The sequence below is a fragment of the Hippopotamus amphibius genome, chromosome 9 (genome assembly GCF_030028045.1).
Source record: "Hippopotamus amphibius kiboko isolate mHipAmp2 chromosome 9, mHipAmp2.hap2, whole genome shotgun sequence".
Taxonomy (NCBI): Eukaryota; Metazoa; Chordata; class Mammalia; order Artiodactyla; family Hippopotamidae; genus Hippopotamus; species Hippopotamus amphibius.
Window position 1 is genome coordinate 56,966,968 of NC_080194.1, and position 21,714 is coordinate 56,988,681.

At 43.3% G+C, this 21,714-nt stretch overlaps 1 protein-coding gene across 1 annotated transcript; it reads left to right on the forward strand.

Annotated features, from left to right (window-relative positions):
- Positions 1–3,289: 3,289 nt before the first annotated feature.
- LOC130860887 (vacuolar protein sorting-associated protein 29-like) lies at positions 3,290–4,522 on the forward strand. Its single transcript, XM_057749432.1, has 2 exons — positions 3,290–3,307; positions 3,977–4,522. The coding sequence occupies exons 1-2, from the start codon at positions 3,290–3,292 to the stop codon at positions 4,520–4,522; spliced, it is 564 nt and encodes a 187-aa protein (XP_057605415.1).
- The last annotated feature ends 17,192 nt before the right edge of the window (positions 4,523–21,714 follow it).

A 21,714-nucleotide genomic window follows, 5' to 3' on the forward strand; every position in this document is an offset into this window, starting at 1 on the left:
TCGCCAGTGATGACTCCATCCAAATTATGCAGCCGCTGCCCAGACACGCTCAGCCTTCAGAAGGTGAAGCGCTGGAATCTGACTTGCCCTGTTGTTTTCAAAAAGCTTCAGAAAGTCCGGAAGCACCAACCACCTTCACCAGCACTAGGGGTAGGGAAACCACGCACTTATTTCCCCAAGTCGTATCATTATCTCCCAAGAAGCCAACATTCTAGCGAAGCAAAACAGGTATTTAAACTTCTGAGGGGAAGGAGGGGAGAGAGAAGAAGCAAAGATTTTTCAGACAGGAGGAGAGGCAGTAAGAAGCTGGAAAGAATCGCCGTGCTAAGAGGCTTGAAGAGCTGGTGGATTTGTAAGCCTACAAAGGTGACAAATAGGTGATGGTCTGGACTTGGCAGAGGGGAAAGTATTAAGCTTAGCAAAGGGGATGAATGAATCACTGTATGAAAGGAAAGATGACAGTCTTTAATGAAGCAACCTACTTTTATATTCTTTTTATTGTCTATGGTACCACTCAACCCATTTGGGGTCATTTGTAACATTAACGTATTAGCGCATAACGTGCCCACATTTCACCAAGAAGACTTGGGAAAAGAGACATTTAAGTCAGGACTTTTCTATTTTGTATGTTAAAGGTGAGGCTGGAGCAATAGGATTTGTAGCAAGGGATTCAAGGTCATGTCAAGCTACCCAGGAAGCCAGGCACCTCTCCTGATACCACATCCTTGGGCTAAATTTTGGGCAGACCTTCTGGCTGTGGTGCCAGGACAAGGCATGGTAATGGCTGTGACCTCCGTTGGAAGTAGGGCAGAGGGGTGAGCTTAGCAGCTGACTGCCCTTCCTCTCACATCTCTCCTTCTGGACAGTATACGGTGACTTGGGGTCACTAAACATGTGTCCAATTTCTTGCTGAACTCTTCTGAGGCTTTGGGGATCTTCCTGTGTCAAGTTTCACCCCAGAGAGGGTAAAACAAGAAAAAAATCTCTTTTTGTTGAGATAGAAATATTTAGTTCCAACATTAGAAAGGGCCTTTTGAATTCAGAGACTTAAGAAGTGTCAACATGCCTTGTAGGAGGATTTGCAAGTCTTCTAGTCAGGGTGTAAATAATGAGAAAAGTAGAAGAGGAGCAGAGTTTCATCAAGTTAAGATCAAAAAAGGGCAGGAGTCATTTTTATTCGGTTTATCATAGACTCCTCAGAGCCTTGCACAGAGAGTAGCTCACAGTAGGCGCTCAGTAGATAGGGAATAAATGGTGTCCGACAGCCCCTTCTATTCCAGATCTCTAGAACAGATATGTTGAGAACTTTTTTTAAATTGAAGTATAATTGACATACAATATTATAGTAGTTTTATATGTGTTCATTATAATGTACATCATAGTGATTTATATACATTGAGAATTATTAAAGTCACCATCTGGTAAGCAAAGCAATTGCAGAGAGCATCGGTCAGTGGGTCTTATGGTCCTTTGCTTTGCCTTAGCCCCCAGGTTCATTGCCACAGTTAGAAAAGAGCAAAGAAAGCCAGTTTCTGGACCCACGAGTCCCCTTTGCCTACCCTGTTCCCAGGTACATCAGCTAGACTCTGGTGTCTTTCCCCAGGGCCCGGACTCCACCTCATAGGCAATCTGCCAATTCTCTTCAGTTATCTTTTGTTCTCAACATTCCATTATAGAATGTTCAAACTTAGAGATATGCTGAAAGAATTTTACAGGGAACACTCATATGCATACCACATAGTTTCTTCAACTGACACAGTTTCTGCAACTGCATTTGCTTTCTCATTCTTTATCATTCTCTATCCATTCCTCTATCCCTCATCTTATTTAATTATTTTTGCTATTACCATTCCCAAGTAAGTTGCAGACATTAATACATTACCCCAAATACTTCAATGTTATTAACCAGAGTTCAAAATTTGTTTACAATTCCTTTATTTCTTTTCAGATGAAAATCATGTACAGTGCAATGAAAAAATTGTGAATGTATCATTTGATGAGTTCCTATAAATGCACATACCTGTGCATCCTAGACCCTATCAAGGGACAGAATATTAACCATCTCCCTAGAAAGTTTCCCATGTCCTTTCCCAGCAAACTCTGCCTTAACACTCCTGGAGAGATCCAATCTTCTCATTTTTTCACTGTAGATCAGTTTTGTCTATACTAGTACTTTATATAAATAAAATCATATAATTTGTATTCTTTTATGGAATTTTTGTTCACTCAGCATGTTTTGGAGACTCATCCATCCATGTTGGTGGTTTTTTTTTCATTGATGAATAGTATTTTACTGTATGAATATGCCATAGTTTATTCAGTCTCCTATTGATGGACACCTGGGCCTCTAGTCTGGGGTTATTATGAATAAAGCTAATATGAACATTTTTGGACACACTTTTGGTGGACAAGTGTTTTCATATCCCTTCAGTAAATACCTAGGAGTAGAATTGCTGGGTTTTAGAATGGATATGTATTTAATGTATACGATACTGGAAGATCTTTCCCATTGTTTTCAACCATTTTCCCCTCCTACCAACCATATACAAGAGTTCTAGTTGCTTTACATTCTCTGACAACATTTGGTGCTGCCAGTCTAATTTTAGGCATGCTGGCGAATGTGGAATGGTACCTCATAGTGGTTCAATTTGCATGTCTTTGATGACTAAAGACTTTGAATGTTTTTTCATGTGCTTAAGTGGCCATTTATTTACCACCTTTTGTGAAGTGTCTGTTCAAATCTTTTGACCATTTTCATTTATTTATTTATTTACTTATTTATTTATCTATTTGGCTGCATTGGGTCTTCATTGCTGTGCACAGGCTTTCTCTAGTTGTAGCAAGTGCGGGCTACTCTTTGTTGTGGTGCATGGGCTTCTCAAAGCGGTGGCTTCTCTTGTTGCAGAGCACGGCCTCTTCAGTAGTTGCAGCATGTGGGCTCAGTAGTTGTGGCTCAGGAGCTTAGTTGCTCCATGGCATGTGGGATCTTCCAGGACCAGGGATTGAACCCGTGTCCCCTGCATTGTCAGGTGGATTCTTAACCACTGTGCCACCAGGGAAGTCCCTGACCATTTTTTAAATTGGGTTGTTTGTCATTTTATTATTGAGTTTTAGGAGTACTTAAGATATTCAGAACACCAATTCTTTGTCAGACATGTTTTGCAGATATCTTCTCCTGCCCTGTGGCTTGCCTATACATTTTATTAATGATGTTTCTTCTAATGAACAGAGACTTAATTTTGATGAAGTGTAATTTTTTTTTTTTTTGGCTTTTGTCTTCCCTCAAGTCATGAAGATAATCTCCTATGTTTTCTTCTAGAAGTTTTACAGCTCTGGCTCATATGTTTAGGTCTATGGTCCATCACAAATTGATTTTCGTGGATAGTATGGTTTAGGGCAAGATTAATTTGTTTCCATATAAATATGTAATTATTTCAACACCATTTTTTTCCTTTCCCAATAGGGTTGGGTTTTTTGTTTGTTTGGTTTTGGGGTTTTTTTGGCTGCAGTGGGTCTTCATTGCTGCACTTGGGCTTTCTCTAGTTGTGGCAAGCAGGGGCTACTCTTCGTTGCAGTGAGCAGGATTCTCATTGCAATGGCTTCTCTCCTTGCAGAGCATGGGCTCTAGGCATGCAGGCTTCAGTAGTTGTAGTGTGTGGGCTCGGTAGTTGTGGCTCACAGTGTTGTGGCTCTAGAGTGCAGGCTCAGTATCTGTGGCACAGGGGCTTAGTTGCTCTGCGGCATGTGGGATCTTCCCAGACCAGGGCTCAAACCTGTGTCCCCTGAACTGGCAGGCGGTTTCTCAATCACTGCGCCACCAGGGAAGCCCAATAGGGTTGCTTTAACACCTTTGTCAAAAATAAAATAAATGGGACTGAGCAGAGCCCAATGACAGGATGCTTCCCACATTAACTATGTACTTCAATCCATATCTGAAGGGATCCCCCTCTAAAGGTGAAGATTGTTCTATCTCTAGTTGGTGTTGGTATTAGGAGACCTGCACATCCCACACCGGTGCAACAGTTTGCCAGCTAAATTCAAAAAACCGCTGGTGCCAGGAAAGATTCAGCACATTCTCTGCACTGGAAATCTTTGCACCAAAGAGAGTTATGACTATCTCAAGACTCTGGCTGGTGATGTTCATATTGTGAGAGGAGACTTCGATGAGAATCGGAATTATCCAGAACTGAAAGTTGTGACTGTTGGGCAGTTCAAAATTGTTTTGATCAATGGACATCAAGGTATTCCATGGGGAGATAGGGCCAGCTTAGCCCTGTTACAGAGACAGTTTGATGTGGACATCCTTATTTCAGGACACACACATAAATTTGAAGCATTTGTGCATGAAAATAAATTCTACATTAATCCACGTTCTGCCACTGGAGCATATAATGCCTTGGAAACAAACCTCATTCCTTCATTTGTGTTGATGGCTATCCAGGCTTCTACAGTTGTCATTTATGTGTATCAGCTAATTGGAGATGATGTGAAAGTAGAACGAATTGAATACAAAAAATTTTGAATCGAGGCCTATCCTGATGATTTTTCTGTTGTCCTTTTTTTTTTTTCCATTCCCCTGTTCAACTCAAGTAAACACTTAAGAGCCACTAAAATAAAATAAAATATAAAATAAAATAAAAGTATGGGTCTATTTCTGGGCTCTTTATTCTGTCATATCCATCTGTTTGTTGATCCTTGTGCCAGCATCTCACTGTCTTGATTATTGTATTAGCTTTAGGGGTAAGTGTTGAAGTCAAGTAGTGTAAGTCTACACCTTTGACTTCTTTTTTCAAAACTCCTTTGAATATTCTAAATTCCTTACTTTCTACAGAAATTTTAGAATTAGCTTGTCAATTTTGACTAAAAAGCATACTAGGATTATGATTAGGATTGTATAGAATCCATAGATCAATTTGGTAATTGCTGTCTTAACAAAACCAAATCTTTCAATTCATTGACAGTGTATCTCTCTGTTTATTTACATCTTCAATTTCTCTTGGCATTGTTTTGTTGATTTTCTCCTTGTCACTGATTTTCAGCCATTTGACTGATATGCTTGAATGTTTTTATCTTTGTTTTGTGTTTGTTTTTGATATTAATCTTTCTTGGCATTTATTGAGGTTTTAGAGTCTGTAAATATTTGCCTTTTTCCAAATTTATAAACTTCTTACCCATTATTTATTCAAATACTTTTCTGTGTTGTTCTTTCTCGCTTCTCCTTCTGGGACTCCAATTATATGTATATAAGACATTTTGATATTGTTGCAAAGATCAACGAGTCTCTGCACATTTATTATATCTTTGTTCCTCAGTTTAAATCATTTCTGATGATCTATAGATGATCTTCTAGCTCATTGACTTTTTCTTTTCATTTCCCTTGTGCTTTTAAGCACACATTGAATCTTTATTTCAGATATTTATTTTTCAGTTCTTATGTTTTCATTTGGTTCTTTTAAAATAATTTCTATTGTCTGCTAAGATTTTCTATATTTTCATTCATTATGGACATATTTTCCTTTACATATTTAAGCATAGTTACAATAACATCATTAAAATTCTTGTCTGCTAATTTCATCATCTAAATCATCTTAGAGTTTGTCTCTGTTGATTGGGTTTTCTTTTTAAAATCTGGTTTTTTGTATGTTGAATAATTTTGGAGTGTATCTTGGTCATTATGAATGATATATTGTAAGGTCTAGATTCTATTATGCTATTATTCTATTATGAGTATTGACTTTTCTTTATTCAAGCCTTTAGAGTGGCTGAACTCAAATTACAAAACCCTATCTCCCCTGTAGCAGCTGGAATTTCAGTTCAGCTCTTTTAGCTGTAGCTGGGACTCTTAAAGTCTGCCTCTTTCTTGTGTGGTTCAGGGTCAGCCATAGATCCGGGCAAAGTTTATTCATAGAGTGCAGGGCTTCCCTTCTGCCCTGCATATCACATACAGTGTCCTATTCTTAGCCTAAAAGTTGTAAATCAGGGGACTTATCCCATGCCATTCTCTTCTTCCAATCATTCAGTCTCCTCTGGTTTTTGGCTGGTTTTTTTTCTCTCCAGTACCTTCAACTAGCCGTTCTTATACTTTGTCCAGAGTTTATATCTGTTATCCATAAGACGTATGGTTCAAAAGGAGCTATTTGGTCATACCAGAAGGTTTCAATTACCTTTTGAGTCATCTAGTTTACTTTCAACAAGATAATTCATAGCTCTTTCCTGGGATAATATTTATGTTTTATTTCAAGCGCCACCGAAGATTGATCGGTTATGTTGAAATGGATACTGAGCTTTAGCAGAAAATGATGAGATAATCAATAAGCAATGTCTGCCTTGGACGAAAGAGGGGAAGTGTAAGCCAGACATTTGCAATTTCTGTTATGATTATTTACAAAACAATGTAATACTCAGCTGTTTGTACCTACCAGAACATCTTTTTGAAGTCTGTATTTGATTCTTTGATGGTTAATCTTCCCCATGAGATGTAGACTTCATGAGAGCAGGGATCGTGCTTGTAAAATTTACGCTTACTACATTCAGTGTCTATCAGGTAGAATACAGCAGCCTCACAATAAATATTTGCTGAGTGAGTAAGAATAGTGTCTGATCAGGACACATTCCAACTCGGTACAACTTATCATCAGTGATCTATCTCTGAAAAAATTAGACAATTTTAGGAATACCTAATCCAATTTCATTTTTGTTTTAATCTTGCTTTTAAAATTGTATAAACTATGTGGAGAAATACAGAACACAGATTAGCAAAAATAAAATAAATCAAATAACCCCATTTTTCCCCTCACAGACATACCATTTTTATAACTTTTTTTTCACATAGCTTTTTATTATCCTTCAATTTTGTTTCTCAAGCCTTGGGTGCATATTCTAGTTATCTGGGCCTCTTTGAAAAGTCATGAGTTTCATGCCACATCACCGACAAATTAAATCACATTCTCAAGGATTGGGACCCAGGCATTAGTATTGTTTTTAATTTCCAAGAAGATGCCAATATGCAATCAAGAGGACACAAAGATGTGCCAACCGGGACTATCAGAGGTTTTTCAGATGTTATTTTCTGTCTCTTACATGATAAAGTCCTTGCCTTCCAGGAGACGTCAAAGAAGATAAGACTTGAAGTAATTAAATATGAAACAACTAGAAATCAAAAGGGCACCAAAGATACATAATCAAGTGCTAACTGCATAGAAGCTGGGAGTTAAATGTGCCAGAACAGATATTCCCGAGTGAGATGGGAAGTGGACTCACCTGTACATCTTACTCCTTGGTGGGGAGCCTCACCAGGTACATTGAGGGAGTCTCCTCCCTCCATAAAGATTTGGTGAACTGGGCACAGTGACATGTTAGAATGACAGATGATGCTGATTCTACTCCTCCTGTCTTTGAAATTTCTGCCTTATAAAATCTTAAGTCCCCAAGTTCCTGGCCTCCACCCTCTCTTTGTGGGAATGCATTTTAATTCCTTACCTGACTTCAGAATTTGAGAAGACCAACCCACAACCAGAGAATCTTCTGTGGAAAATGCCATTGCTGGCCAAGTAGCCAGCCTATCTAGAGTTGAACCCAGGTAAGGGTGGGCATAAACATCTATCCCCACCCTATTTCTCCAGCTTGCCCCAGGGGAACTGATCAGCAACCAAGCATAAAGCTTCATTCTTGACCCAGGTGGCATAAGAGAGTCTCCTGGGAGATTGTAAAATATGTATTCTTAGGCCCTGCCCCAGAGCAATTACACAGAACCTCTGGGTGATGGTACCCAGACATTGATACTTTTGTCAAGGCTCCCCAGGAAATTAGGATGTGACCTGGGGTGAGAAATATTGGTGAGGCAACTCAGTGGTTCATTCTCATGGGTTGTGGGTGGACTTGAAATTTCCCTTCCTGCTACTTCTAGAGGCAGCCAAGCCTTATGTTAAACAGGCTAGGGTTTGAATCCCTCCCTTGCCAGGTATTTGTTGTGTGATATTGGCTAACTTACTGAACAGCTTTGACATTCCATTTAGTCAAAGGTAAAAGAGGCAAAGTAATAGTTCCTACCAATGAGATTCCACAAGACACCACATATAAAGCATCTGGCACACACTGTACCTAATAAACATCCACTTCCTTCCTTCCACTCCCACCCTACCTTAGCATTACAATAAGAACCACAGGCAGCTCTGGCTTGATTTTTTGCTATTTCTCCTTGATTTGACCGTGACCACTGCATCAGTCTGGATTTGCAGCCCTTGTCCCTGGATCTGGCATTCTGATCCGGCTCCTGAACTTGATCCGGATCTTCTTTTCTGCCTCGCAGGTTCCAGGCCCAGTTTCCAGCACCTGTTTCTGTTGCTCAGCCCTAAGCCCCAAAGCGATGGTTTCTAAAAGTAACTGGCCCCATGTTGCTCTTGCTGAGTTTTAGCACTGGGAGGGGGTGGGGCTAATTTTAGACTTGTCCTAGACTAACATCTGAGAAAAAGCAAGGCGGGGCAAGTCCAACCTACCCCCTAGCCCCCCACCCATAATATCTGGGTTGGAGTTTACAAAGAAAGGTTGGGGAGATGTTGCCACAGGGTTTGTGTGTCTGCATCCTACCAGGTACCTTATATGGAAATACAATACATGAAACCATTTGCCTCAAAATCTATTTGGATTTGAGCCTCAGGGGTTGTGCTGAGTGGGAGTAACCACAATGTAAACCAGAGTTTTTGATATGCTAATCCTTGTTTTGAGCTGGGATGAATTGTTTTCTGCCACCCTGGGGACAGGACCAGGCAGGTATGAACAGAGCCCTGGACCTGAGAGCCTGCAGGAAACAGGCTAATGAAGAGAAAAGATAGAAACAGTTATTGATTTATTTGTGTCTTAGAGAAACTGGGAAGGAAATAAGATGAAGCAATGCAGTGACAGAAAGCTCTCATTGAGAGAAGCAGGGATGGCTTGGCAGCTCCTAGAACAAGCCTGGCCCAGAGGAGGCTTTTAATGACCATCTGCTGCATGAGTGTGGAGTGAAAGGCTTCTAAGGTGAAGAAGAGATGCTTTGGGGATGCCCAGTGAGTATGTTGTGCTCTGGAAGGAAGGGCAACCAGCTCAGAGCAAACTGGGTGTCAAAGGACTGTCCAGGGACCCACAGCATGAGAAGCAATTTGTGGCCGCTGGGTCAAGGAGAAATGAGAGGGGAAATTAACTCTTACAGGGTCAGGCCCATAGACTAACAACAAAGAAGTGTTGAGGTCCCCCAGGGTTAAGAGACAAAGACAGAAAAGATTAGTGAAATGAGTAGGGCCTTTAGAGTGAACCAAACTATTGATACTTTCCTTGCTCCATCACTTAATGCTGTGTGATGTTATACAAATTACTTAGCTACTCTGAGCCATAGTTTCTCCATATAGTTATTAAACATTCACCAACAGATATTTATTGAACATTCACCAACAATTTATTGAGCATCTATTACATGAGCCAGACAGTTGGATACTGTGGTGAACAGATCCATTTCTTGCCCAGATGCATCTAACAATCTGGTAGGGAAGGCAGACTAGAGAATAAGACAAAACAAAGGCACAGATGCTGCTAAGTGCTGAGAAGAAAGTAAACAGCATAAAGGATGGAGGGTCATTTGGAGAGGGATAAGGAAAGCCTCTGTGAGGAAGGGTCTTCTAACAGAGCTCTGAATGGTGGGAGGAGCCAAGCCGGCCCTGCAGAAGATGTTCTAGGCAGAGGGAAGAGCTGGTGCAAAGCCCCCAAATAGCAGAGAGATTGACAGGTCTGCAGAACAGCAAGGAGGCCAGTGTGGATGGGGGAAGTGAGCCAAGAGGAGGTGGACTGAAGTCAGGTGAGAGAGGCAGGAAGGCACAGGGCCTCGAGAAAGAGTCTGAATTTTGTAAGAGGAGAATAACTCCCATCTCCAGGAGCTGAGGACAGGCAGGGCTGGAGCTGTTCCAGTGGAGGACACAGTGCAGGACAGACTCTGAGAGCAGAGGCAGTGAAGAAGTGTGTGCGAAAGAGGTGCCATTGAGAAACGAAATCCTTAGAATGCCTCCTGGTTGTCAGTGGGAGCCGCATAGGTTAGAAGCCCTGTCAGAGGGCGAAAAAAAAAACACTTGAACTCTGGTCTAGGGCAGAACCTTTTTGGATTAATGTAATTCAAAATCTACTTCTGGAAAGAAATGGAAGTTCCTGATAAAATGCTTAACTAATCAATTTTTTGATCAACGTTAATGAAATTAAGCTTCGTTCTGGGAATCTAATCACCCAACCTCTTACCTGCTAACTATCAGTCAATGGTCTTAACATTTAGTGAATTGTTTAACCAAATCAGGCTTTCTTTTCTTTTTGTGTCATGGTCTAGTAATGATGTAACCATTCTCTTTTCCTAAAAAATAGCCCTACCAGAGTGAATCTTTGAATTGGTTGACTGGAGGCCTTTTCACTTGCCACAAGATTGTAATAAAACACTGACCTGCACTTTCAATGGAATTTTCTGAAAAGTTGTCTGTAATACCCTGGTGTGATGCCCAGCAGACATGCGAAGACTTCAAATTTTCTGTGAGCCTGTGGCCCCTTTGCCCCGTGCGCTCTTGCCTGGCTCCTGTGCTGTCTCTGGCTGTACATGGCCTTAGCTGTGGGAGTTCTGTTAAAATCCAGCTCCTGTGAGCACTGGTTGTTTGGTGAGGAGTGAGAGGAAGGCTATTATGCATTGAATTGTGTCCCCGCAAAAAGATGCTGAGGTCCTAACCCCAGTACCTCATCAATGCGATCTCATTTAGAGGTAAATTCTTTACAGAGGTCATCAAGTTCAAATGAAGTCATTAAGGTGGGTCCTAATCTAATCTGACTAGTGTCCTTATAAAAATGGGAAATTTGGAGGCAGACTTATAACCCAGGAAGAACACGGTGTGAAGATGAAGGCAGAGATCAGGGTGATGCTTCTACAAGCTAGGGAACACCAAAGATTTCCAACAAATCACTAGAAGCTAGGGGAGAAGCGTGAAGCAGCTCACAGCCCCTTGAAGGAACCAACCCTGCTGATACGTTGGTCTTGAACTTCTAGCCTCCAGAGTGAGATGTGCTAGAGTGAGAAATGTTGTGAGACAATGCATTTCTGTTTAAGCCACACAGTTTGTGCTACTTTGTTATGGCAGTACTAGCAAACTAATAAGAGAACTTTAAAGGGAACATTATAAAACACAATTCTCAAAGCCTCCTTTAGTATTCCCAGCATGGATTAGCACAGAATCTTCAACCTACCTTGTCCCAGCCTCTCTCTTCCTTTCTGGCTCTTCCTCCATCTCCCTTACACCCCATTTCCTCCCAACTCCATGCCTTCTCCCTCTTTCTTCTCTCATTTCCTCAGAAAAAAAGAGAATTTCTTTTCTTATATCATGCATAAGGGTCTGGCTCCCATCCGAAATAGCTTATCAAATTTTTTTTTTGTCTCTCTTTTTTTTAATCTTTATTGGAGTATAATTGCTCCACAATATCATGTCAGTTTCTGCTGTACAACAAAGCAAAACAGCCACACGTATACATATATCTCCATATCCCCTCCCTCCTGAGCCTACCCCCCAACCTCCTCATCCCACCCCTCCAAGTCCTCACAAAGCATCAAGCTGTTCTCCCTGTGCTCTGTAGTAGCTTCCCACTAGCCATCTATTTTACATTTGGTAGTGTGTATACGTCGATGCTCCTCTCTCACTATGTCCCAACTTCCCCTCCCCCCGGTGTCCTCAAGTCCATTCTCTACGTCTGCATTTCTATTCCTACCCTGCCACTAGGTTCATCAGTAGCATTTTTCTAGATTCCGTAAGTATGTGTTAGCATATGGTATTTGTTTTTCTCTTTCTGGCTTACTTTGCTCTGTATGACAGACTCTAGGTCCATCCACCTCACTATGAATAGCTCAATTTCATCCCCTTTTATGGCTGAGTAATATTCCATTGTATATATATGCCACATCTTCTTTATCCATTCATCTGTTGATGGGCATTTAGGTTGCTTCCATGTCCTGACTCTTGTAAATAATGCTGCAATGAACATTGTGGTACATGTATGTTTTTGAATTATGGTTTTCTCTGGGTATATGCCCAGGAGTGGGGTTGCTGGGTCGTATGGTAGTTCTATTTTTAGTTTTTTAAGGAACCTCCAAACTGTTTTCCATAGTGGCTGTACCAACTTACATTCCCACCAACAGTGCAGGAGGGTTCCCTTTTCTCCACACTCTCTCCAGCATTTATTGTTTCTAGATTTTTTGATGATGGCCATTCTGACTGGTGTGAGGTGATACCTCATTGTGGTTTTGATTTGCATTTCTCTAATGATTAGTGACATTGAGCATCTTTTCATGTGTCTGTTGGCCATCTGTATGTCTTCCTCAGAGAAATGTTTACTTAGGTCTTCTACCCATTTTTGGATTGGGTTGTTTGTTGTTTTGATATTGAGCTGCATGAGCTGCTTGTGTATTTTGGAGATTAATCCTTTGTCAGTTGCTTCATTTACAAATATTTTCTCCCATTTTGAGGGTTGTCGTTTTGTCTTGTTTATGATTTCCTTTGCTGTGCAAACGTTTTTAAGTTTCTTTGGGTCCCATTTGTTTATTTTTGTTTTTATTTCCATTATTCTGGGAGGTGGGTCAAGAAGGATCTTACTATGATTTATGTCATAGAGTGTTCTGCCTATATGTTCCTCTAAGAGTTTTATAGTGTCAGGCCTTACATTTAGGTCTTTAATCTATTTTGAGTTTATTTTTGTGTATGGTGTTAGGTAGTGTTAAAAAGTACGTTTTTATAGAATTATAATAGATGTCCACAATTCTTTAGGTAAAGCTTGACGAAGACCAGCTTCCTGCTGAGGCTTCCCTCCTCCCCCATCCACACCCCCATGGTGGGTCCTAGACACTCAGTACACTGTCTGTGCCCTTCAGAGCTGCCACTTCCCAATCCTTGAGGTTCTCCATTCATCCAGAGAGGCCCTTTTCATTTTAATCCCCCAAGGAAAACATGCTGAAGATATTTTTTTAAATGTGGGAACTGCCAAAGATTAAGGTATCTTTCCATTGCGTTTTTTCAGCTCCTGACTTCATGTTGACATGGGAACATCAAGTGTCTCTGGATTTTTGTCCTCTCCTCTTCTTCCTGAGAGTGGTTCCCACCTTGCAAACTTCTAGAAGGGCATGATGACCCTTCTCCATACTCAGCACTGGTTCTGTGAGGTAATTAGAGCAGAAAAATGGGTGCCCCATGGGTTGAGTTAAATTTGACACAGAGCTAGACCTTGAGAGTTAGCATACAAGGTGAAAATTGCATAGAATTCAAAATAGCATAGAAAATGCCTTATAAAGCTATCATTCTGGAGAACTGAAATGCTATTTTTCAATAAGCCCAACATGACAGTTGCATCTTATACAGAAGTAAACTGCCATTCCTTCAGATGAGGTAGCTCCCTTTTAGACAGACAAATGTTGTATTGTCTCTTTTTATCTAGAATCACATTCAGGATGGCAAGTATCTCCAACTGAAGCTGACTAAGGGAGCCTGAGACTCATGTCTCCATCTTACATTCCTTCTGGAGCCCATTTATTGCATAGACTGGGTTATGAAGCAGAATTGCCCATGGTATTTAAATGGTTGTTCTGTCTCTTGAACCCCAAGTTCATAGGGTTTGGGTTGCTTCATAATGAGCCTTCACCATATAATAACGCAGATGAATTGTTATCATCTTAAAAACCTATTCAGAATTTGTCTTTAGGTGAAAACCACCTTTAAGTGGAATTTCGTTTAAAAAAAAAGAGGAAAAACTGACTTTACTTTCAATGGTATCAGCTTCAAGAGACTGATTTGCAAGAGACCAAATCTCCCACTGACAGACAAAGAATCAAACAAACCACAGAAAGGCTATACTTTACAAACGGCTGAAGGATTTAGGGGGTTACCATGGAAGCCAGGACTTGAGGGGCCAAATCTCTGAGTGAAGAGGAAAGTCTGGTTGAGGTGAGCCTGATAGCCTACCCTTTCCTCAAGGGATTTGCAGCTCATAATCCTTAGGATGAGAGGTTGAGGAGCCAAGCTGAAAGCAAGGTGGTTGTTAAGCAGAGCTTTGGGCAAGGATTGAAGTTCAGGACCACCAAGGGAGCCAGGAATAGAGGCATCAAGAGAGAAAGGAGCACAGAGAAGTGATGTCGACAAGCTGAAATGCTTTGGGCCTCAAAGCATTCATCTATGCACAGGTTGCATGGCGTCATGCTGATTAGCCAAGCAGAAAGCATCAGGTAAGAGGCTGAGACCTTAGGCAGACTTCAGCCATCTCAGCAGGGTAAGGAGAGGGAACCTGGGAATCTTAGGCATCCATTTGTCATGTTGAGAGCTGTGCCCCAGAAATAAGGGCAAATATGAAAGGGACTTGGTGTTACAAAGATTGGAATGCAGCTTGAAATCAGTTCAGTCCCCGTTTGGACTGCCTTGGAAAAGTAATTTGGGCTGTAAATTTATAGCAGGTGACTGTTGCCCACTGACCTCTGGTTACAAAAATAAGCAGAGGCTCTACAGCAGCCCTTTGCAGGAATTCTAGAAGAATGGTCGCGCTTCTTCCCAAGTTCAACAGCACCTGTTCCTGTTTAGGCACCACTCAGAGTGTGATATGCAAAGAGGTTTTCAGATGTATCTTTGTCCTCAAGGCATTTACCAACTACAGGGGTGGAGTAGTGGGGGTGGGGAGGGGAGGAGACCAACCAAGGAGCAGGAGTGCTATGAAAGAATGAATTAAAAAATATGTCCTGGGGGACTTCCCTGATGGTCCAGTGGGTGGGACTCCACGTTGTCAATGCAGGGGGCTGGGTTTGACCCCTGGTCAGGGAAATAGATCCTGCATGCATGCCACAACTAAGAAGCCTGCATGCCACCACTAAAAAGCCTGCATGCTACAACTGAAGATCCCGCACACCACAATGAAGATCCCACGTGCCACAACTAAGACCCAGCACAGCCAAAATTTAAAAAAAAAAAAAAAGATGTCCCAGGAGCTTAGGGGACAGGACACCTAATCTACTCTTGAAGTGTGTGTGTTGGGGGCAGGAGGAGAAAGTCTTCCCAAAGAAAGTGACACCTCAGCTGAGTCCAAAGGACCAGTAGGATTTTCCCAGATGAAGAAGGTGAAGGGTATTAAAAGCAGGGGGAATGGCATGTGCAAAGAAAACGAGAACATGACTTGTCCAGCAAACAGCAGATAATTCCGTTTAATAAACTTGCACAGCACCACGAGGGGAGAATCAAGAGAGAGATCTGGTGAGAGAGGCAGGAGCCAGATGATGAAATGAAGTTCAGAGCCTCAAGCCACACTCAGCAATTTCAACAGTCTACTTGAAATGGTACACTTACGTAGGGCAGTGCTGCCCAGGACCACATAATTTTGTTCCTTCTGGAAGCACTAATTACCTCATATGATGAGCTCTAATTGCCAAGTGCACACTTCTTTGATGAATAAACTGATCAATAAAGAAGCTAATATTGGAGTATAGGTGACATGTCTTCATGACTTGAATTGGTGAGCAGCCTTGTAAAGGGAACAGATATGAAAGATATTTGGGAGCTGGACCTGGCTGATTGGCCTTGGTGAGTGAGGGCGAGGGAGGAGTTAAGGATGACACTTAGGTTTCTAGCGTGGGCAACTGGACTAATTTTCTTATGACAAATAATTTTAGTTGGTGCCTTGTTTTTCTGCCTTGTAGAGTGAAAGCATCTTAGATCAAGAAATCCAAAACCACAAAGATATACTGAATACTGGCTACTTGTCAGGCACCTCCATCATCCTATTTATTCCTTACAACAACCCAAAGAGGTTCGTACCATTATCTTTTACCATTTGACAGATAAGAAAACTGCTCTAGATCCCTCAAATTGTAAGTGGATGACTTAGAATTTGAGTCCAGGTGTATTTTACCCTAGAACCTGAACTCTTGAGTGTTTTTAGGTCATCTTACTTGGATTTGAACATTAGGCTGCTTTGAGTTTGTTCTTGAATCCACCCAATTTGGTATGACTCATAGAGCTGGCCCTACAAGCGATGGAATCAGTTGGTGTTTTTAGATCCTCTTACACTGGGAGCCTTGGATGCTGTGTAGATGGAAACTGTGCCAGTGGTTAAGTGGACCAAACCCAAGGAATGGAAACCAGTGGGCCTGGGGGCTGGTTGTTAGCTTCCTCCCACCTGTGGGTCCCACCCTGGGAGGCTTAGAAACAGAAGCTGTGCCCAGCCATTTAGTGCTTCTGCTGAGCAGCCACACTTGCCATGAGAACCAATTAGTGTCAGCTGGGCGTGCAGGTGCTGCTCCCGGGACTGTGACCATGAACAGCACTGAGCATCACGGGCAGGGAATGCATTACACTGGCGCTTCCATTCCATCCCTCCTCCTCCAGAAAGGGGACCTAGAAACGTTCTATTGCATCCCTCTCTGAAGGGACAGCAGCCCCTTCTCTCTAGCCCTCCCGCGGCAAGCAGGCACATTTTAATCAGCACATCCCCACAACCCCCAGACTGTCTTCGGACTCCACCTGGATTCATTGGCTGGGTGTCCAGATCCAAACCCGGCAGTGACCGTCATGATCCGGATAATCATCATCCCCATAATTACAGCTTAGAATTTGCAAACCCCTTTCACTTGGATGAGCTCCTGTCATCTTCACCGCAGGGCAGGGTGGGTATTATCATTGCCCCTTGCTCTACAGCGGAGGAAACCAGGACAGAGCCGTGAGATGAAGCTGGTCAGCGGCCACTCCAGGGCAAGCACTGCTCTCCGACATCTCCTGAGAACCCCGCATCACTGAAGGCAGGGCACCCTAGCCACGGGGACCAGCCGGGGCGGGGCGGGGGTGGGGAGGGGATTCTCAAGGGCTGTGTGCTGTAGGTGAGTCCTTAGAAAAGGAGAACTTCTGAGCTGCTCCCCTTTGGTGCCCAAGGCTCATTTGAGGCATTGCCTGGGCTCAGCCCAAGTCTGTCTGCACAAGGCTACCCCCGTCTCTTCTGCAGGTTAGAGGGCCAGGAATCTTCACCTATAGCTGTTGGGACAGGTCTAGACCTCTCCTAGTTCACCCCAAAGAAGAATGTCAGCCATCCCTGGTGCCACGTTGACAGGCTGCTCTTCAAAACAGCCTCAAGAGAGAGGCCTGGAAGTGGTACCTGTCATCTTTCTCACCACTGGGAGCTTTTTGCATCAAATTTGAATGGAGTCTAATGCAGGGCGGGCAAACTGAAGCACGTTTTTCTGTAGAGGTGATGACTGCTCCCCTCCCTGTGTGCTGTTATTTGGACAAGGCTTACACGTCCATTTGAAAGATGCACGTGTCTGTCTGCAGGCACAGCGGGGTGCCAGCTCCCTGCCCTGGGCCCCCAGTGCTCTTTGTGAGGTCTGTGTCTCTGTCAAAGACAGCTCTCATCCCCTTGGATTCAGTTCCCTGCCCCTGAGCCAGTCTCTTTATACCCCCAGCATTCTAAGAAGTGAAAGGAAGGCAGGAAGGAAGGGAAGGAATAAAGGGGCGAGGGCCCCACATCAATTCCATTACTTTGGTCTACAGGGGCAGCAATACAGCTTTAGGTTCAAGAAACCTGGTGTTCAATCCTTGTCCTGCCACCTAGTTCTGTGTTCATGGACAAGTTTTTCCACATTCTGGAGTTTGGATTCCTTAGCTATGCAATGGGGATATTAACACCTGCTCTGACTCAGAAAGATGTTGCGAGGATTGTGTACCATAAAACAAGGCAAAGTGTTTTAGTGTAAGTCTGGGACAGCCTCATTGCTAGGACTTGTCTTCTCGGCAGTTCTGACGGGGAGGGCTACATACCAAGCCCAGTTTGGGCATGGAGATTAGGGAAAGCAGAAAAGAAGCAGCAAATCAGGAAGACAGGCAGGCTTGGGGCATCAGGATAGAGGAAAGCCTTGTCCACAATTTCAGCTTTTCTCTGGGCCTTAAACTTTTACACAAATGTCTGTCTGCCACGATTATGATCTTACTGAGCCTCATGCGGTGCTGGAAGGGGAAACCTTTAAGTGACAGTTCCACGCTAGTTAAGGGACAGGGCTGGGACCAAGTTCTATGCCTCCTGAGGTTTATGCCTGTATTCTCTCCCCATATCAGCCACCCTGATGGGGAGGGACATTTTGATTTGGGGATAGAGCAAGGAAAGGTGAAACTATTTTGGAGAATGGGCCACCTCAGGGAGATTAGGCCTGGGCTAAGAGGAACTATAGCGAGACTTGTCTAAGAACCGTGGCGTAGGATGAGGGCCTTGGGAACCTGAACAGGAAGTAGGGGAGAAAGTACAGAAATGTATTCATTCACTCATTTGTTCACCCATTCACTCATCCTGACAGCCCCTCCAGACAAGTGGGAGCTGGAATGATCAGATCCAGTCTGGTAACTTGGGGGTAGGAGCAGCTCACAGAGTGGGATGGGGATGAGAGGAGGGATGGGGATGCTGTTGGACCAGCCCACAGGGGTTGTCAGAGGCATCAGGATGAGTCTGAAATAGTAAGCAAAGCAGGCAGATGTGTAACCAGTTCACCAACCCAAAGGGACTAGTCAGAGAAAGATCTAGTTCTAAGGGCTCAGGGCTGAAACAAAGGACTCCAGAGCAGAATGAAAAAGTCTTAAGGCTGAAGTTGGGCAGGGAGAAGGTAGCCTGGGGGAGCTCCTTGAGTGCAGGGGTTGAAGGGTGAGAAAGAGCTGGAGAGGTGAGAAGCCAGATGAAAAGGACACCAACTTAAGGCTTTAGATTTATTCCTGGGACATTGGGAACCACAGGACGGTTTCCACAAGGGAAGGGGGATGATTGGGTTTGCATTCTAGAAAGACCGCTCTGGCTGCAGCAGGAGTCACTGGTGGAGGACCGGTAATTAGAAGGCTGCTGAGGGTCTGAACTAATTCCGTGATGATGGCGGGAGAGAAACGAGAGGAGTGGAGAGGCAGAATCCACCGGATTTAGGAATACTTTGAATATAGGATGACGTGTGAAGCAGAGGGTGATGTCCAGAATGACCTCCAGATATACTGACCTGGAGACCAGAGAACTTGGTTCAGCCCCCACTTGGCCATTATTTTCAGACCTTCACACCACAGGTCACTGTCCCCTTGTCACCCTCGATTTCTACTTCCCAGAACAGGAAAGTTGATCTGGAGTAGTGGTTTTCTAATGATAGTCTCCAGCGCCATCCAGCTGGGTGTGGCTAGAGTCAGAAGATCTGGCTCACGTCCTGCGACATTAGGCAGGACACAGTATTTCTGAACGTGGGTCTCCACTTGCATAAATGGAGATAATTATCCATTTATTCAAGAAATAAACACAGCAGGCTAACGATGAAAAGACTGAAACTTGGTTTGTGCCTCAGGGAACTCACCGCCCAGGAAGAGAAGTAGACATATAAACAAATTATTACAAGGGAGCTTGGCAAGTGTCACGATGATGTTAAATATATACAAGAGAGAGGTGGCCCAAAGAAGGGAGGGACCAGCGAGTGCAGGAGTGGCATCTAGAGATAGGACGAGAGCAGCCAGGTAGATGACTCGAGAGCAAGCTCTGCCTTGGAAGAATCAGACTGAACCTTCCCTCCCCTCCCCCAACCCTTTTTCGCCCTTCCTTGACTCTTACCTCTCCCTTCTGCCATCTAAATAGCAATCCTCTTCCTCACCTGCAGGTGAGGCCCTGAGGGATTCTTAGAAAGCAAGACTTTAAGTCCTTATTAACACCCAGCATTGCGAGGTGCACGCACCAATGGTGGACGTCCAGGCATCAGAGGCTCCGCCTCCGGTAAGCTGATATCCACACGTGGAGACTAGGTTGTCTAGGTTCAGGAGGGCTGGCGCTGCGTTTAGTTCACAGTTGTATCCCCAGTGCCTCACGCCGTGCCTGGGACATGGTAGGTGACCAACACTTGTGTGTCAAATAAATAACGCGCCACAGAATCTTTCAATTTCAAAGGGTCATCGCCTCATTTATTTCCCAGCCTCCAGGCGGAACTGCATCTCCACCACCACACCTGGACCATTCAGGCTCTTTAGCAAATTTAATGGCACCCACCCAAGAAACAGGCAGAGATGTAGCACATCTCATATTTTTTTTTCAGGTCTTAAAAAGTTGAAATATAGTTAATTTGCAATGTTGTGTTAGTTTCAAGTGTACAGCTACATGATTCAGTAATATATATATATAACATATATAATATATAAATATAATAGATAAATATATACAATATTTATATATATACTGTTTTTCAGATTCTTTTCAATTATAGGTTATTACAAGATATTGAGTGTAGTTCCCTGTGCTACACAGAAGGTCCTTGTTTTTTTTATCTGTTTTGTATATAGTAATGTGTGTACGTTAATTCCAAACTCCTAATTTATCTCTCTCCCACAGCCTGTTATCCCCTCTGGTAACCATAAGTTTGCTTTCTATGTCTGTGAGTCTATTTCTGTTTTGTAAATAAGTTCATTTGTATCATTTTTTTAGATTCCACGTATAAGTGATATCATATGATATTTGTCTTTCTCTGTCTGACTTACTTCACTTAGTATGATAATCTCTAGGTCCATCCATGTTGCTGCAAATGGCATTATTTCCTTCTTTTTTATGGCTGAGTAATATCCCATTGTACCACATCTCATATTTCCAAACTTTATTTTATTTGATGAGTGTACATTGAGCACTTCCTCTGTGCCAGCCTCTGGACACAGAGATGAATGTGACCTCAAGAATGTCACAGCCTACTTGGGGGATAGATGCTGTATTCATAGTTGCCGTACCGTGGAGCCCCAAGGAGGAAGGGATTGGCAGTCTAGGTGGGAGATGCTTGAGCTGCGTCTTGAAAAATGAGTAGGTTGTTCAACAGGTGGCTAGGCTGGCAGGGCCAGGGGAGAGAATATGGTAGCTAGGACAAGGGCATTTAAGATGAGAACTACCCATGGGTATAATGTTTACAGCAGTGCTACTCAAAGGGCTAAGGAACTTGCCCTAGCACTGCTTCCTCAACAAGGAAATCTGATGATAAACAAACTGCTGGGCTGCATCCTGCAGGCCTGTAAGGCCTGTACTTGCCCAGCTTCAAGACCAAAGAGCCCAGGGCCAGCAACAGAGACATCAGTGATTTAATGGGTAGACAGAGCATACACATCTGAAGCAAGGTCCTGGAGTGACACCCCACCGTGAGTAGCGGATAGTGGGCAGGACGTGGCGGCAGTCTTCACTCCCGGGGCTGGGGTGGGGGGAGCAGATTGTCAGCTACAGGGGCGTTGACATCCGGTTGGCTCATCCGTTACTAGGGAAACCAGCAGAGGGGCACGCCCCTCACTGCCCCTTTGATAAGAACAGTCACTAACTGGGGCCTGGGGCAAGTATACAGGAAGGTCAGTCTTGTGAGTAGGGTGTAGATGAAGCAGGCACTGGTCGGGCAGGGGATGTACAGAGAGTGAGAGAACAGCCATCTTGAATGGCCTGACCATACGCCAACCCTCCTCTGAACTAAACTGTGTGTGTAGTGACCACTGATTTACGTTCTGGCACGAGCTCCTCTATGGAATCAGTAACCAAAGGTTTGTAGACAGGGGTTTTGCCCCCAGAAAAATCCTGTGAGGTTGGCAGGGTAGGTATCCATGTATTCATTCTACAAGATGGAAGGTGAACCTCAGAGAGATTAAGATTCAAGTCACACAGCAGCTCAGCAGTGAGGCTGGAATTTAG